Source organism: Ranitomeya imitator, chromosome 6 (assembly GCF_032444005.1).
Source record: "Ranitomeya imitator isolate aRanImi1 chromosome 6, aRanImi1.pri, whole genome shotgun sequence".
NCBI classification, from domain to species: domain Eukaryota; kingdom Metazoa; phylum Chordata; class Amphibia; order Anura; family Dendrobatidae; genus Ranitomeya; species Ranitomeya imitator.
In genome coordinates, this window is record NC_091287.1 from 356,279,632 (window position 1) to 356,296,887 (window position 17,256).

Genomic DNA, 17,256 nt, shown 5'->3' on the forward strand with positions numbered 1-17,256 from the left:
TGTTTCTCCCTCTCTAGCCCTCTTTCAAGATAAACAGCAAGACAATGTTAAAGAAGGCTTCATACATCAGGAGAGCACAAACGTCACAGCGCTGATCGCAGACTTTAGTCCTATTTATGCTCATTCATTAAATAGCAGACAAGCCTCACGCTAGGAATTCTGCGATTGCAAGGAACTGGGGGGTCCTAACATTGCAGGACCCCTATTTAAGGGCCGGCTACTTTTCCTTCTGTTGTACAATGCTTTGGATTATGTCGGTGCTGTACATTTTTTACTTTATTCGCAAAATATGATACATTCATATCAATAAATTAGACTTGTACATAATATTCTATGAAGTTATTGTGAACGTCCCATTCTTCGGAATTATGGCTAAGAAATCCATGTGCTGACCCTGAACGGACCAAATCTGCAATGTGTGAACTCTCCCCAAAAATATAGTGTATCATTTAATATTCTTATTACAGGGTATGACAGCTTTAGTATAATCAATAATCCTCCCAAAATACTGATGTTTCACACTGTTTGGCACATCTAGGATATGCGCAATACAAATGTATCAGAATTCTCTGTATCTGTCCTATACCTAGAAGTAAGCTCATTTCTGGAATTTTACAAACCTCATTCAAACCCAGAAAACAGAAACGTTAGTAACTCGTCTGCTGCATGTGAACACGCACCTAATATTAAAATAAATTACTCTGGTTAGGCTCTGTGCACACGTTGCGGAATTTGCTGCGGATCCGCAGCGGTTTCCCATGAGTTTACAGTACAATGTAAACCTATGGAAAACCGAAAACGCTGTGCCCATGTTGCGGAAAAAAAAACGTGCGGAAACACAGCGGTTTACATTCCGCAGCATGTCAATTCTTTGTGAGGAATCCGCAGCGGTTTTACACCTGCTCCATAATAGAAAACCGCAGTGAAATCCGCACAAAAACCGCCGTAAATCTGCGGTAAATCCGCAGCAAAAACGCAATGTTTTTGCCCTGCGGATTTATCAAATCCGCTGCGGAAAAATCAGCAGAGGACCATTCTATGTGTGCACATAGCCTAAATGCTTTCAGGGTATGTGCACACGTCAGGATTTCTGGCAGAAATTTTCCTGACAAAAACCGGACATTTCTGCCAGAAATCCGCATGCGTTTTTTGCATGTTTTTTATGCGTTTTTTTTTGCTTTTTTTCCAAATACATAGAATAGCGTGAAAAACGTTTTTTTTTTCGTGGAAAAAAGCGTCATGTGCACAAAAATTGCAGAATGCATTCTAAATGATAGGATGCATGATGCATGCGTTTTTATAGCGTTTTTAATCGCGAAAAAACCTGAACGTGTGCACATACCCTCAATATCCCGGATATAACAAAACCCTATCAGAGTGGTACAACCGACATATCCTTGAAAACCCCATTACACAATGCGTTTTCAATTAGTGCAGTAGTGTCATGTTACATGTGACATGTATGTAAGGATTAAAGAGAAGTAATAATTAGCTATTGGTATTTCAGCCTAATTGCCCTTTGCTGGAAGCAACTTGTTTCTCTTGGTTCCCTTAAATGTAATGGAAACCTGAAATCACTAAGGCTACTTTCACACTAGCGTCGGCCCGTCGCAGTGCGTCAGGCCGACGTACCGACGCATCCTGTCACAACGCAGCACAACGGGGGCAGCGGATGCATTATTACAATGCATCCGCTGCCCCATTGAGTTGCGGGGAGGAGGGGGCGGAGTTCCGGCCGTGCATGCGCGGTCGGAAATGGCGGACATGACGCACCAAAAACGTTACAAGCAACATTTTTTGGTGCCGACTGTCCGACGCAACCGTCGCACAATGGTTGCGACGTGTGGCAATGCGTCGCTAATACAAGCCCATGGAGAAAAAAATGCATCCTGCAGACAACTTTGCAGGATGCGTTTTTTTTCTGCAAAACGACGCATTGCGAAGTGCGTCGTACGACGCTAGTGTGAAAGTGGCCTAAGGCTATGTGCACACATTGCGGATTTACTGTGGATCTGCAGCTTTTTTTCTGAGCAGAAACGATGCAGATCTGCAAGTGATTTACAGTATAATGTAAATCAATGGGGAAAAAATGCTGTGCTAATGGTGCGGAAAATTCCGTGTGGAAAACGCTGCGGATTAAAAGAAGCAGCATGTCATTTATTTGTGCGGATCTGCAGCGTTTTTGTACCCATTGCATTATAGAAATCCGCAGGGGTAAAAACGCAATAAATCCGCACAAAAAAAAACACATTAAATCCGCACCTGCGTTATCTGCCAAGAGATGCAGAATCCGCACAAAAAATTACAAAGGCTAATCCGCAACATGTGCACATAGCCTACATATTCCTGTGTGCAGGAGCCTGCTGCCATGAAACAGTTAATCTAGTCCCTTTGAAGATTAAGCAAAGCACTTAGGTCAGGTGATGGTGAGGGGAGGCCAGCGGGGAAAAGGTTAATGCTGCAGAGGGCAGTGCCAGGGTTTTTGCTAGCTCTGGGGTCCATGGAGAGGGCAGTGGGCACACGTGCAGCATTCTGGTAGCCATGACCCCACACTAGAGGTCCCTGTGAGGTAGAGGTTCCCACCTCCAGACATGAAGGCTTCCCCAGCAGCTGGCTTCTGAGGGAAGAGGAGGAGACAACCACTGCTGGGCACCATGAGGGGTCACAAGCAGACCTGCTCCTCTAAGCTTACTGACCACGGAGGGTTAACACCCTGAGACTCTCCCAATACACACCCTCCTCCTTCCTATATATACACATATATCTATATAGGGCGCTTTTCCTGCCTGCCATGGGTTAATGGCTGCTCGTCAGTCCGCTGTGTGTTGTGGCTGACGGGCAGTTGCCGGCTCTTCAGCGATTACAGCAAATAAACAACTGCCCGTCCAGATAGTGCGATTAACCCTGCGTGGTGAGGCAGACCGGGCTGCGCTGCTGCAGACAGGGGGAGGCTGGAGCCAGGGCTCAACTTTCTTCCTGGTTCATTGTAGTGACGGTGCAGGGGAAGATCCGCTCCGGGGGATTTGGCTGCTGCTTTTTTTCCCTCTCCACTTTCCTTTCTGAAGGTTTGGGAAAGAAAGGGGCGGGAGGACGCAGCACTAGCAAGGCTGTGTCAGTTCAGCATTGGGAGACCCGCCTAATGATTTGTTTCTCTTGCAGAGCGCTTCCCCTGCCTGTGCGGCGGCAGCCGGGCGTGTGATCCGGCCTGTGGTGCTGCTGGGCGGCCTGCTCGGGGTGCATGGCCATGCTGCGGGCCAGAGCGGGGCTCGGCTTACTGGGCACAAGGACCTGGCCGCTGATCTCTGCTGCTCGGCCCATTCTGGACATGTCCTACTCCCACCACTTTGTGGATTTCCATGGCTCCAATATCCCCACTTCTATGAAAAAGCTGGTGGTCACTCAGCTGAGCCCAGACTTCAGAAAGGCTGTGACTTTAATGCCCAATGTGCCAGTGCCCGTGCCAGGGGATGGAGAGCTCCTCATCAGGAACCGGTAAGCAGCATCTTCCTGTATGTCACCTATACCAGTGCCCACAGTTGCCATTCTTACCCTGGCACCTTCCCTGTCCCACAGTGTGTGCTAGGCCGGCACGCCCCCTCAGCAGATCTATGGGAGACCCTCTATGGTCTATGTGAGGGGGGGTGCGGGCATACCCCTCATTATCAGAGAATGTTAGAGTTGGAAGGAACCTCCAGGGTCATCACTGTGCCATCCCGGCAGGCAGTAACCCTTGCACTGCCACCCTGTCCTGTCCATCCTACACGTCAGCCCATCTAGCCATCCCCATTCACTCCTCACTAAGCCTTGTTTTGTTTCTCTCCTTCGCAGGCCAGCTTCATTCTCTTCCTTCCTGTGATCCCAAAATAAGTTGGAGCAGCCGCCATCTGGCGACTGTTGGTTTTATTTTCCCATCATTCTTCTCAGCGCCCTGCCAGCTTCCGCCTTGTACAGACCATGCCCTGACTCTTCTTCTTACCTGGCCTGCAGGAATAGCACATAGTGGAGGGTACAGCACCTGATAACCCAGAGCATGGTGTCCAGTCCCTCCCAGGATGCTGGCGAGTGAGCTGTGCTTGTTCTGCGCATCACTAACCCTAGGAAGCACTCAATCAATAGGAAAGGAGATCAGTGCGAGCAACAGCCCCCAACGGCCCCCAACAGCCCCATGCCCATCATCCTGATCTTCGCCTTCCCTACCCCTGGGAGATGCACAAGTTACCAGGGTACAGGAGAGCATTGCAGATTTTTTTTGTGTGTGTATTTTTATATCCGATCTGTATTTTGTAAACACATAAATCTTATCTGTTAGGCTTTGTCATTTTTTTTAATTCCCTTATTAAAAAGTTAACCATTTGTTACTAGGAGTCAAAGAGAATCTGAGTTTACAATCACACGTTTGCTCCTCTACCCAAATATCGTCATTTATCAAACTAATATTACTGGTCAAGCTGCTCTTTTTATCATTAGACACCAATGTTATATGCACCAGGTATGGAATAGAAACATGAGTGAATATCCATACATTATATACAACAGTTGTTTTTTTATTTTTTTATTTACTCTATGTCCACAGCAAAAGAAAATGATTTCAACAATCCACCATGGAAAACAATGTAATACTTGTACCGGGGCCCATGGAGGACATTGTTTGAAGAGCCATTCAAAGCCAACATAAGCAGAATTCTGGATGAGCCCCCATCTCCATCACACGTCACACACCCTCCCCCCCCCAAAAAAAAAAAAAAATTATACACCTAGATATGTGAGTGTGTGTATATATATATATGTATATATATATATATATATATATATATATATATATATATATATTCGTCCATTTCAGTGACAACTTTTCTTGATTTTTACTCTTGTTTAAAAATAAAAATTAAAAATTAATAAGCAAACCTTGCGCAAAAACTCCACGAGTGAGGTGTATGCTTGTGCACACTTAAGGTTACGGTTCACACAATCAGTATTTGTAGGCTAAAACCAGGAGTGGGTGATAAATACAGAAGTGGTGCACATGTTTCTGTTATACTTTTCCTCTGATTGTTCCTTTTCCTGATTTTTGCCTTACAAATACTGATGTAAAATACTGACAGTGTGAACATAGCCCAAGTATAGTTATTCATGTAAATATACGTGCAGAATTATAAATATATACTTCATTTCTGCAGCTCTAACCCTCACTAATAGAAGGGTGTGGCAAGAGGTGCCACCTTTTCTATGGGACTTGTCGCCATTTTTTTTTTTTTGCCCGGTATTGAGTGGTCGGTAGCCACACAGCTGCCATAAATGTAAATATTTCACTGAACCCAAGCTAACCTCAAGACTTGTTCCTTCAAATACAAGTGCACATCACTGGCCTGTAAATTGAAGAATGCCCTAATTTATTCTATTTACCTTAGTTCATGTTTTTGGGAGTTTTTTTTTTTTAAATTATGATAAATTATTACACACCTAGCACTACAAATATTTTTTTCTAATATAATGAGTATTATTATGCTCTTTTTTTTTTATTGCATCAAGCAGTTTTATTCCCCCCCCCCCCCAATTTTTTTTTTTCCAAAAGTAATAACCAGATGCATAATCTGATAGCACGCATTATTGATTATTTCTGCTTTTTTTTTTTTTTTTTTTTTTTTTTTCAAATTTCGATATTTACAAAGTTTGTTTTTAGCAAGGTTTGATATTTACTAATTTTCGGCATACCTTAGAGACACCTATGAAAAATCCCTCGTCATCCAGCTCTTTGGCATCACTAATAATGCCCTGTCCACGGGTGTGTAACCCTTCCACCACAGTTATGTTTATATAGCCGTGTATAAATAATCCTGACTGGCAAATAGTACAGGCTCGCCTCTTCACAATATAATTGCCACTAACATAGTTTGATGATAAAGGCCAGAGATTGAGAATGAAATCGAAGTGATTACAATGATTACGCAGTTCGACAACTGTTTCTTCTTGTTGCTGATTTTCTTTGAAAACGTGCAAGCAATTGTAATTAAATATGCACATATTACGTACGGATTACTGGTCCCAACCAATTTAATATTTTTATTTTTTTTCCCCCATTTTGCCAATTTTAGAAATATTTTCTGTACTTTTGAAAATATTTCCAATTCTGAAATGAATGTGCGGTAAATGTATTCCAACATATAAACATAGAGAAGCTAGCTAAATATGTGATTTGTCATTCTGCGTTACACAAATACTAAATGCGCATGGTAAGTATTGAGGAGGACATTTAAAGGTGTATCTTATAATATTTTATGTAAATCTATACAACTGAGAGTTCCCAATAGTACAAACGTTTCCTAAACAATGTCTGCACTAATAGATATATGGTTTCTTCTGGTGCCAAACATACTTTAGGCTAACTGTATTCCTCATTTTGACTCCGCATGATATTAGATGTTTAGTCTAGACCATACCTTTATTTCCTGAGGACAGCCACAAGAACGTGACCTGTTCTATCCGCTACCTGGAGCTATCCCTGTCTGATTTCAACGGGCATCATTTTGCCTATCTTCACACTATGCTTCTGACCCATGAAGGAGAGGGATTTCTCGCCCCAAACTTTCATATGATGCAGACAGATCTTGATCGTTCTTGGCCTCGGTACATACATTTGCTATGTACTAAATCGTCGCTCTCCCTTCCAAACGTACATGTATTCGCTCTGATTCGGATCTACTTTGCTTAGACACGACAAAAAGAACAGTTTCTGACACTAATATATGACCACGGAGACTTGTTCGTGTTCTGCTTCCGAGATCTTGTACCATAAAATCCCCCCCCTTTTTTTAATTTAAAGTCCTTATCTTATCGCCTATATTTGCTTTTTAGTACAGTCATTTCCGGACAACTATTCATTTGTTATATTTCATGGTTTCTTTAACTTTGCACTTTCTTGTTTTAGCTCTGTAAATCCCAGAAATGGAATGGATCTTTTTTTTTTTAGTGACCACAATGTGACCTATCAGTGTTGAGGAAGGTGCAAACAAAAGGTGGGCATACCAGACTGTGATTTATTATTATTTCTCAGCAATTAACCCCTTTTACAGTTGGAGGTGCCTGCAGCTTGTTTGCTGACACTTCAAACACTATGCGGGTTAATCTGCTGTGCCCCTACCTCTCCTCCCTCCACAGCTTCCTCAGTCCCCCACCTCTCACTTTTTAAAAGAGGCTGTGTGGAAATGGGAGTGTTCCCTCTGGCCATTCAGTCCCCGGTGTGTCTGTAGCATGTGTATATAGAGATTGAGTTCAGTTTGGAATACTCACAACAGAGCGTTTGGCAAGACCACAGAGGGTTAATATTTCTACATTGGTCTCCCTGACTTTTTTTTTTTCTAAGTTGCAATCACAATATTTAGCCATTTTTATTGAGATACTTAGCCTCCCTGTGTAATTGACAACTTTTAGGATGTATGCATAATGTCTTCAATTAATGCCGACACGCTATATTAAATGTATCATTTATGTTGGGGAACAAATTGTCACTTTTAAGCGGATGAGTCATTTATTAATGACAATTTTAAGGTTTTAAGAAAAAAAAAATCCCCCACCCCCCACCCCCCCCCTGAATTTTTTTTTTTTTCTTGCATGTGGGAAAAAATGGTGAAGAATGCCAGTTGCAACCAGTAGTCTATAACATAGGTCAAAAAGGCTTGCGCCATGTTGGTGCATATGGTATGCTTTACATTGCAAATTCCTACAGGTCCGCCCTATAAATATCCAATATTTTTGGGCACAAAATACTAAGTCTCCTGAAAATCAATTATATTATCCTATCTAAAAAGCTTTTTTGATAGGATAATATAGCGGCATGCTATTTTTTATTTATTTTTTTTTAATCCCCATCCATTGTGTTTTTAAATTGGAATTAATCCTTCAAAACAGATTTTTTTTTTCAGATTCCTGCAATATATTTTTACAAGCTTCAGACATGTTCTGTAGGCAGTCACTTTGCTACATAATAATGCAAATTCTACAGTATATTAATGTATTTTTATACAGTATTGTCAATGAATTTTATGGCAAATTATGCAGTGATACATTCTTTGCCCTATATACTTACAGGTCATCTGGTTTTCACTCCTTCGTCTTACGTATACCTTTTAATGTACATATTTTCTTCTAGCATACTGTCATATTTTTGTAATTTATTTTTTTAAATTTTAACCTGGACATTTCGAAAAGAAAGTCTTATAATCATTTACTTTACCGTTGAGTCAAATAATGGGATATGCAACTGTTATATAAAATGTAATGAAACCACATCTCCTTTACACATCATGCTCAGATAATTAAGGAGGGACAGAGAAGTGGGATCCCAGAATTAGTGCCTGGACACTAGGCTACATAAATACAATTATCATTAATAAGATGTTTCCCATAGATAAACATTTATTCTGTTAATATAAATATCTTCTTGTTTTTAGGAATTAAAGTAAGGTCAACCTGGTGCCAAAAAACAGACGTTATGGCTGTTATAAGTATATTTGCACAGTGTTTTCCATAAGTCACCACAATGTTTCCTTCCCACTATAACAAGACCACTATGCACATTGCCACTTTTTTCTACAAAAATTAGAATTTTATCACTGAGTCCAAACATGTCTCCTGTCAATATAGCTCAGGACTGGAACCCATCCTGCTCCTGTTCACACCCAGTCACCTACTTAAATTATTGTTTGCAATGTTGACCATTGAAAGAACTTATCATATTCAGAAATGCTATTTACCTGCTGAAAAAGTGATACATTGCAGGTAAATAGTGTTTTGCCGGCATGCTAGAGCAAAACATGAAGTTACATTCTCCCTGCAGCTGCTCGCTTCCTGGAATCAAGGAGGTGCAGAGGGTTGTTACTGTCACCGCACAGTATACAGTGAGCATGGCCGTATTCACTCCTCTGCACAATGACTGACAGCCTTCTTTACAGCGTGTGCAGGGGAAACTGTCAGTGTCGAGGAGTGATTACAACGTGCTGACAGTATAGAAAGTGGTGACTGCAACAGCTCTTTGCACTGCCTTGAAGACTGGAAGCGAGCGGCTGCAGGGAGAATAAAACTTACTTGCCCCTGCAGCCACTGTTCCAGTAAGCTGGCTAAACAGGAATTGAATGTGATTTACCTGCAGATTAACCCTATTATCTGTGACATGTGGTCACAGGTTTTATTTAAGCTTAATTTAGCGTAGAGATGCAGGAGGGACAAAAAAAACGGGTATGTTAAATCTCTTACATGGCTCAAATATTGGTTTGTCACTGAAAATAGTCTTTAAAGTGGCTGGCCATTTTATTTTAACAAATGTGTCAGCGGCACAATGTTGTACTTTATAATATAAGTATCACAGGCCTTGTTCTTGTTACTGAGCCTTCCTCACGGCCTGCACAGCTTTGCTGTCCACAAAATGGCTGCTGATGGTGAAGCTTGTCAGCAGACCTGACCATTGGCCTCCTTCAAGTCAAAAATACTCTGCATGGACAAGTTGCTTTTCACTTTGAGGATGATGGACAAATCTAGTCATCAGCAGCCATAGTGAGGACAGAATTGTACAGTCTGAGGACGGCTACACCAACTAGTACAGGAGGAGAGTCTATAATACTATTAGTGTCATGTCATTTCCACAACATATTTGTTAAAATAAAGATAAAATGGCCAGCCTTTTTCATAATAAATGAGTAAAGACCGCTAAACATCATACACTTAAGATTATTATTTTTAGCCACAATGGTCTTAAATTCTAGTAGTAATGCCAGAAAAGCTTTGATATCCTGATGATGTTCAATAATAAGTCAGTTATACAATTAGCCTTTTTTATAGAGGAAGAGATCAGGGGCTCTAGTGCCACCCTATTGGAAGTAGCATAAGGCAGTAGTGCCACCCTATTGGAAGTAGCATAAGGCAGTAGTGCCACCCTATTGGAAGTAGCATAAGGCAGTAGTGCCACCCTATTGGAAGTAGCATAAGGCAGTAGTGCCACCCTATTGGAAGTAGCATAAGGCAGTAGTGCCACCCTATTGGAAGTAGCATAAGGCAGTAGTGCCACCCTATTGGAACTAGCATAAGGCAGTAGTGCCACCCTATTGGAAGTGGCATAAGGCAGTATTCCCCCTTTAACATACTAGCACACAGGGTAGGGTTTTTTTAAGTCAAGCCAGAATGTCCTTTGCATGTAGCTGTTTCAATGTTCTTATTTTATTTTCCAGGGAGCATTGCATGGCCTATAGTAATCCCTATGTTAGCTTGGAGGGCACTTTAAGTCGGGGTCCTTCTTGCGTGTGCAATGCGAGAAACTCGCATCAATACCCGACACTGCTGCCGGCAGTCGGGACGGGAGTGTTAAGATGCATAGAAATACAAGCAGCCACACACTCCAGTCCCGAGTGTCGGCAGCAGTGCCGGGTATTGATGTGAGAGACTTGTGCAAGTTTCTCGCATTGCACACGCAAGTGTGACCCCGGCCTAAGGATAAATGTTACTCTTTCGACCCCTGTCGAAGACCTCTTACCCAACCAACCAGTCTTCTAATGTGCATTTAAAGGGACGTGAACTCTGTACTAGTTGGAGATTCTGGCTTGGGTTTATATACAAAGTTTTGAGTAAAAGCAGTTAAGGGGTTTTATTTAATTTATAGGATTGCAACTTCCAATAGATGACATTAGAGACCCTGTTCTCGTCTTCTGTGAAAAGGCCATTTGCATATTTTATTTCCCAGGGAGCACTGGGTAACCTTTTGTCTTCGTATGTCAGCTTGGCCGTCTCCTTTAAGGTGAAACCTTACCCTTTAGACCATCAGTAGTGAATTGGTGACATGTTTAAATTCTCATCTGCCCGAAATGGCATTAGCTTGACTGTGTATAATACATTTTTTTGCGTCATCTGCTTCAACATAGGTTCACTTTTGCAAAAGTTGAAAAGATATATTGATAAAATGTTATACATGTAAACAAGGAGGTTGCAATAAGCAAAACATGTATAGGGTTGTGCTGCACATATAATCACACATCACCTTTGCTCTGAAACAACTCTGTAGTAAATATATGATGCTATAGATCTATCTTGCCTGGTGTCAAGGGTACAAACTGTGCAATTGGACTAAGGAAGCATTCCCATCTCCATTACTCCACTACCATCACTGTCTGAATGCTACTGCATATCTATACATTTTTGCTGACCAGTGTCATCTCTTCAAGGTCACTGTCTTTCCTGCATCATAGGATAAAATGGACAAAATGGAACATGACAATCACTTTTGCATACTTCACTGGTTTACACGGTCTCTTGACCTCATCCCTGTACAATGCCATTGGAATGAGGTATAGGAAGTTTGTAGCATGAACACTCTACCATATAACCTGCAACCAATGCAAGATGTCATAAGTACAAGGGCAACTATACTCGCAAAATGTTACAAATAAAAAGAAGCTTGGCTGTGTCTACTAAATTGCAAAAAAAAAAGAAATATGCTAGATTACCTGCTGAAATAGGACGATGATGTTGGGTTATGGGGTTATTAGTTAAGCAAAGTGAATTTACACAGCCTATGGCAACCCCATATGCCGTCTCACAAAACAAATTAAATTATTGTGAGATGATAATGTAAAAGGATATATTTGCCATCAACAGTTTAGTTAGGAAGATAAAAGATAATATATGTTGATTTACCTCTGTCGGGTTCTAGATGCATCCCTAAAATAGTGATGGAAAGCCGGTTATCAGCAGGTTCGGCCAATAAGCTTATGGGTATGGGGACCGTTCTCCATTAATTTCAACATGCCTGATCCTATTTTATGGGAGGTCGTCTAGGTCAGAAGTTTCTAGCAGCAGTTTATTTCCCTCTCCCTACTCTAAAAATATAGAGAATCCTTGCACAGTCATATGTATCATATATAGCGGTAACTAAAGATTTATAAATGACTTCCAAAGATCCCATTGTTACATATTATCATATATAAAAAGCATTACTTTGAATGTATTTTACATGTCATGTAGATATTTTCTTACATTCTTATTCTATGTTCTCTAAACAGGGGGTATACAATATTTCAAAACTGCTCAGAATAGTTTTAGATAAAAAAAATCAATACCTGCCTCTTTCATCCCTGGTTATGCTTGCTCAGCGTAGCCTGGTCCTCCGCTGGTCTCTACTCCCTCTTGCTGTGAGAATGTCTTATCGGAGGGACACGTGATCACTGCCGCTAGTCACTTAGGCTACTTTCACACTAGCGTCGTGCACTGCAGACAATGTTGTCTGCAGGATGCGTTTTTTCTCCATAGGCGTGTATTAGCGACGCATTGCCACACGTCGCAACCGTCGTGCGATGGTTGCGTCGTGTTGTGGCGGACCGTTGGCACCAAAAAACGTTGCTTGTAAAAAAATTTTGGTGCGTTGTCCGCCATTTCCTCCCCGCAGCTCAGAATGGGGCAGCGGATGCGTTGTAAAAATGCATCCGCTGCACCCATTGTGCGGCGCATCCACAGTACGCGTCGGTACGTCGGCCCGACGCACTGCGACGGGCCGAGTATGACGCTAGTGTGAAAGTGGCCTTAATTGTATAGGTTTACCAGAGATTGGATACACCGAGCTGCAACAAGCAGTAGAGAACAGTGATGAAGCAGGTAATATCAGATAGGGTGGTTGACCGGTGAGATGAGTAATGATTCGATTATTTTTCACACTATCAGCATTTTCTAAACATTTTTACTCCCCTGGCAATCCTTTTAATGTCTATCTTACTGTAAACACAATCATTTTGTATAATGGCTATAAAATAGTACTATTATCATGAAAATGAAATTCTACTGCTTAACATTTTCCTTTCTTTGCCTCTAGATTCATTGGTATCAATGCATCGGATATAAACTTTTCATCTGGACGATATGACACATCTGTAAAGCCTCCCTTTGATATCGGATTTGAAGGAATCGGTGAAATAGTAGCACTAGGGCTCAGTGCTAGTAAAAATTTCACCGTTGGCCAACCTGTTGCATATGTTAAAAATGGTTCTTTTGCTGAATATACAACTGTACCAGCTAATATTGCTATTCCCGTGCCTTTAGTAAAACCAGAGCTCTTAACGTTGCTCGTCAGTGGCACAACCGCTTATATTAGTCTCAAAAAATTTGGGTACTTGTCTGAAGATAAGACCATTCTCGTGACTGCTGCTGCTGGCGGAACAGGACAGTTTGCTGTGCAGCTTGCAAAACATGCCAAATGTTATGTTATTGGGACATGTTCTTCTGAAGAGAAGGCCCGATTCCTAAAGTCTATCGGCTGTGATCTACCCATAAATTACAAGTCTGAAAATGTGGCTTCAGTCATAAAGGAAAAATTTCCTGAGGGCGTAGACGTTGTATATGAGTCTATTGGAGGGGAAATGTTCGATACATTAGTCAACTGTTTGGCAACAGAGGGTCACCTTATCATAATTGGTTTTATTTCTGGCTATCAGACATCTAGTGGTATGTTGCCCATTAAAGCAAGTGCTTTACCTGCAGTTTTACTACGCAAATCTGCCAGTGTTCATGGTTTTTTCTTGCCCCATTTTATGCCTGAATACAAGGAAGCATTAATGGCTTTGGTGAAACTGTACCAAAGTGGGAAACTGCTGTGTGGGGTGGATCACGGAGAACAATCACCAGAAGGCAAATTTACTGGTTTGGAGTCTGTGTTCCGGGCTGTAGATTATATGTACACAGGGAAAAACATTGGGAAAATTGTAGTCGAATTACCTCATCTTGTCAACAGCAAGCTGTAAAAACAGAACAATGATATAAATCACATTGAAAATGGTCCTTTCTGCCGGAAAATGTCTAAAACATGTTGTCGTTAATGGATAGTATATTAAAAATCAGTATCTAAGTGTCGCTAAAATGTTTTCATTTAACAAAAAACAGCCTATTGAATGTTAAGGTACCTCATTGGTTTTGTATCAATTAACTTTACAAGTGCCTAAATAAATGACAATAATAAATAAAATAGATTTAATCATTATTGCACATATTTTTCTGTAAAGGATGATTTACCTTGTTTGATATGTAATTAAATAAAAACTAAAAAAAAGTAAAAGTGCTTAATATATAAACTGTTATGAAGAAATATATTTTATATACTTTTTCCGATGTTTTGGAGTTCATTATCATTGCCGTTGGAAAATAAACTACATGAAATAATATCGATGGAGTTTTTCTCTTTTTATAGAATCACACCCGGCTCTTAAGAGTTTTCTTTTTTTTTTTTTTTTTTTGCTCACAAATCTCAAACCTATTCTACATGTATAAAGATGCCGGTGTTAAAAACATTACTTGTGTCGAAAAACCCCTCTGTGAAGACTTTGCAACTGACGTGAGGTCTTCTGCAAAAACAAATAAAAATATTTAAGGATCCAAAATAAATTTCTGCTCCGTGCTGCTTGACAATACGTTGTTTCAACTTCGCAACCTAACAAGCTGATCATTTTCTTTCAGACATCAAACAATTGCCCAATTACTAGGAACGATGCAGACATGTACTTTGGTCTAATTCCAGAATTTTAACTCTTTGTAAATTGTTGCGTATGCTTTAGATTTGGCCGCTTTGGTCATATTTTGATAACTTTTTGACCTGTGCTTTATGTTGCTAGTATTACAAAGCTTGCTAAATATCACGTCGGAATTCTGAAGACACCGGTCTGTATTTGATCTATTCTACGCTATTTGCTTACAGCAGTCAGCAATGCTCCATCCACAGGTACAATTTTAGAATTTTGTTTGCCCTTTGTGGCAATAAATGGTTGCAGCTTTCCCTTTTTTTCCCCCTTTGAATCAGAATCACATGTCGTAAGTTTTGCTTTTTTTCCCAACAGCCAGCCAAGACCCAGATATTCTTCACATTTAATTGTCCTGCTGGAATGTCATAATGCCTTTTCAAATTAAGGTAGATCCCCACCAGGATATTTTTTAAAGGGAAGCCTGGCCAAGTATAACAGTCCTGTCATGTGCAAATATTATAATTACAGCTTCAGAGTTTCTTATTTTTTTTTCTCTTTGTCTTAATGACATTTAACAAGTGTATTTTTTGTTTTTTTATTTTACTTCCTTTCAATACAGAGGAGCAAAACTGTTCTGCCATTGAGTGCTGATAGTATCTATTTTACAAGATTTACTCATTTTCAAGATTCCTAATGTAGCAGCGAGCATGCATGCACAACAATACAATTTATATGGTAAATGGAACCAAATAATGACTTTACTGAATGTTATGGCTCAGCTGAAGGAAAATGTCACAGTAAATAGCTGCCAAATTATGGATCATGCCAAAGTGTCACAACTGCACTAAAGACAAATGGCAAGGAAGGTTATTGCCATTGTGACACCCCTGAGTTATGAAACGGAGGACTATCCTCTTGTTAAGCATTGTATGCCCTCATTACAGTAAAGGGTTGTTTGGAGGATAGTTGAAATAACCACTTTAAAGAATTCAGGCATTTGCTTGGTGTATGTATATCAAGGCAATTTGAATGCAGACTTATTTGTGATTTACGTAGGCGCATTGTGAAAGGTTTGCATAAACATTGGTAGGGGACATCTATTGTGTAAATGATGTTTATAAAGATAATCACATGTATGAAAATATGGATTCTGCTATTAGGATCCACCTTAAATCTAAAGTATATTTACACAATAAATGTTAGACTCTTAACATACATATACTAGGGCCAATGTCATGGGTAATTTGGCGTATTTTCTTTTTTTGTTTTCTTGAATGCAAAATATATATTGATACATGTTTTTCAATTAAAATCCTCCCTTCCCTATTTAAAAAAATAAATAAAATAGTCTTTTTTGTTCAAGTCAGACATGTTGATAGCAAAACTGATCCTAAAGGTAAAAAGTTGAACCTTGTATAAAAAAAAAAAATTGTTTATTTTTTTTAAAGTCCAATATCAAAGCATGCCGATTTACTTAATTTGAAGTTAATTGATCCCTCAGTTCAACAAATTTTGGATCGAAATCCATATGTATTTTAGTAATAGGCTGCACAATTGAAACTCTAAGTTTCTCTGTGACGCTAAAGAGTTAACTTGTAATAGATATTATTCACCATAGTAGAGTATTAGAAGTAGTAGTGGTTGCCTGCCAAGAAAAGGGAGAAAAAGGAAACGTGAGAGTTCAGCAACCGCTCAGATCATGAATGTTAGTCACATTTTCACAAGTAGATGGGTCAGATGCAATAAACTATATATACTTATTGTTCATGCAAGGGCAAAGAATATTTCTCTACCTACGTGAGGATGTAGGACTATTATTCCAGCAGTAGGAAAACGTGTGTATATATATATATATATATATATATATATATATATATATATATATATATATATATATATATATTTTTTTTTTTTTTTTATATATATATATATATATATATATATATATATTTTTTTTTTATCTTATTATCCTGAAAAGAGGCTGTATACTTTTCTAAGGCATATGATGGCAATAAAATGTCACCATGCCATGAAATACAGATCCATTATTCCATGGTAACACAAGGCTTGTCTTAAACATTTAGCTGTTCACTATGCAAATCGAAACAGTGAAATACTTTGTGAAGACTTTATCCGTATGTATATTACCACTTAAATTGCTTCCTGTGAACTGAACAAAGTCATGGGTCCTTTCATTTTAATGGGCCTGTAATAAAGATAAAAGACTAACATTTAACTGGTAAATCCCTCCAGCTACAATTGTATTGGGAGGTGAGCTTCAGAGAGTGCAAAATATGATCCTTTGAGCGATGTCTCTGCAAACAATAGAGATGAACGGATCTATCAAGTCACCCTGAGGTTGACTGACATTACGACTGCTGGAGTTGATGGACAAAGTGGACTTTCAGTTTAGTTTTTTGGCCTTTTTCTGTTTACTAGTTTTTGGGTTTAATTTTTGTTCCGTATTATAATCAATCTTTGTGTTTTGGAGACCTTGGCTTTAGTACAGTCCTAATGGACTAAGAACCTTAATGGCTAAATTGTTCTATATCGTGTGACCTCTTCTCTCACCCAGGACAGGGGTCACTCACAGGCCACTTGCATTGTGGCTCAGTCTTTCATGTTGCACTTGCCCATAACCTGATGAATTGCTGCAATTAATCAAGACACATATTAACAATAAGAAGCAGAAAAAACAACATTTGGGTGTTATTTGCATTTCAAAAAAGTGTAGAACTATGCCTTAAAATGTGTAAGCAATGTTTGCTATGCACAC

General features: G+C 39.8%; 1 protein-coding gene across 2 annotated transcripts; it reads left to right on the forward strand.

Moving 5' to 3' along the window:
* The first annotated feature begins 2,932 nt into the window (after positions 1 to 2,932).
* On the forward strand, positions 2,933 to 14,186 carry PTGR3 (prostaglandin reductase 3). Of its 2 annotated transcripts, XM_069730959.1 has the most exons (3): positions 2,933 to 3,065; positions 3,160 to 3,492; positions 12,845 to 14,186. In XM_069730959.1, exons 2-3 carry the CDS (start codon positions 3,239 to 3,241, stop codon positions 13,767 to 13,769), a joined length of 1,179 nt encoding a protein of 392 aa, XP_069587060.1. In that variant the 5' UTR covers positions 2,933 to 3,065; positions 3,160 to 3,238; the 3' UTR covers positions 13,770 to 14,186. The 2 variants fall into 2 exon arrangements, with proteins under 2 accessions (XP_069587060.1, XP_069587059.1); XM_069730958.1 differs by having other exon boundaries at positions 2,981 to 3,492.
* Positions 14,187 to 17,256: the final 3,070 nt, after the last annotated feature.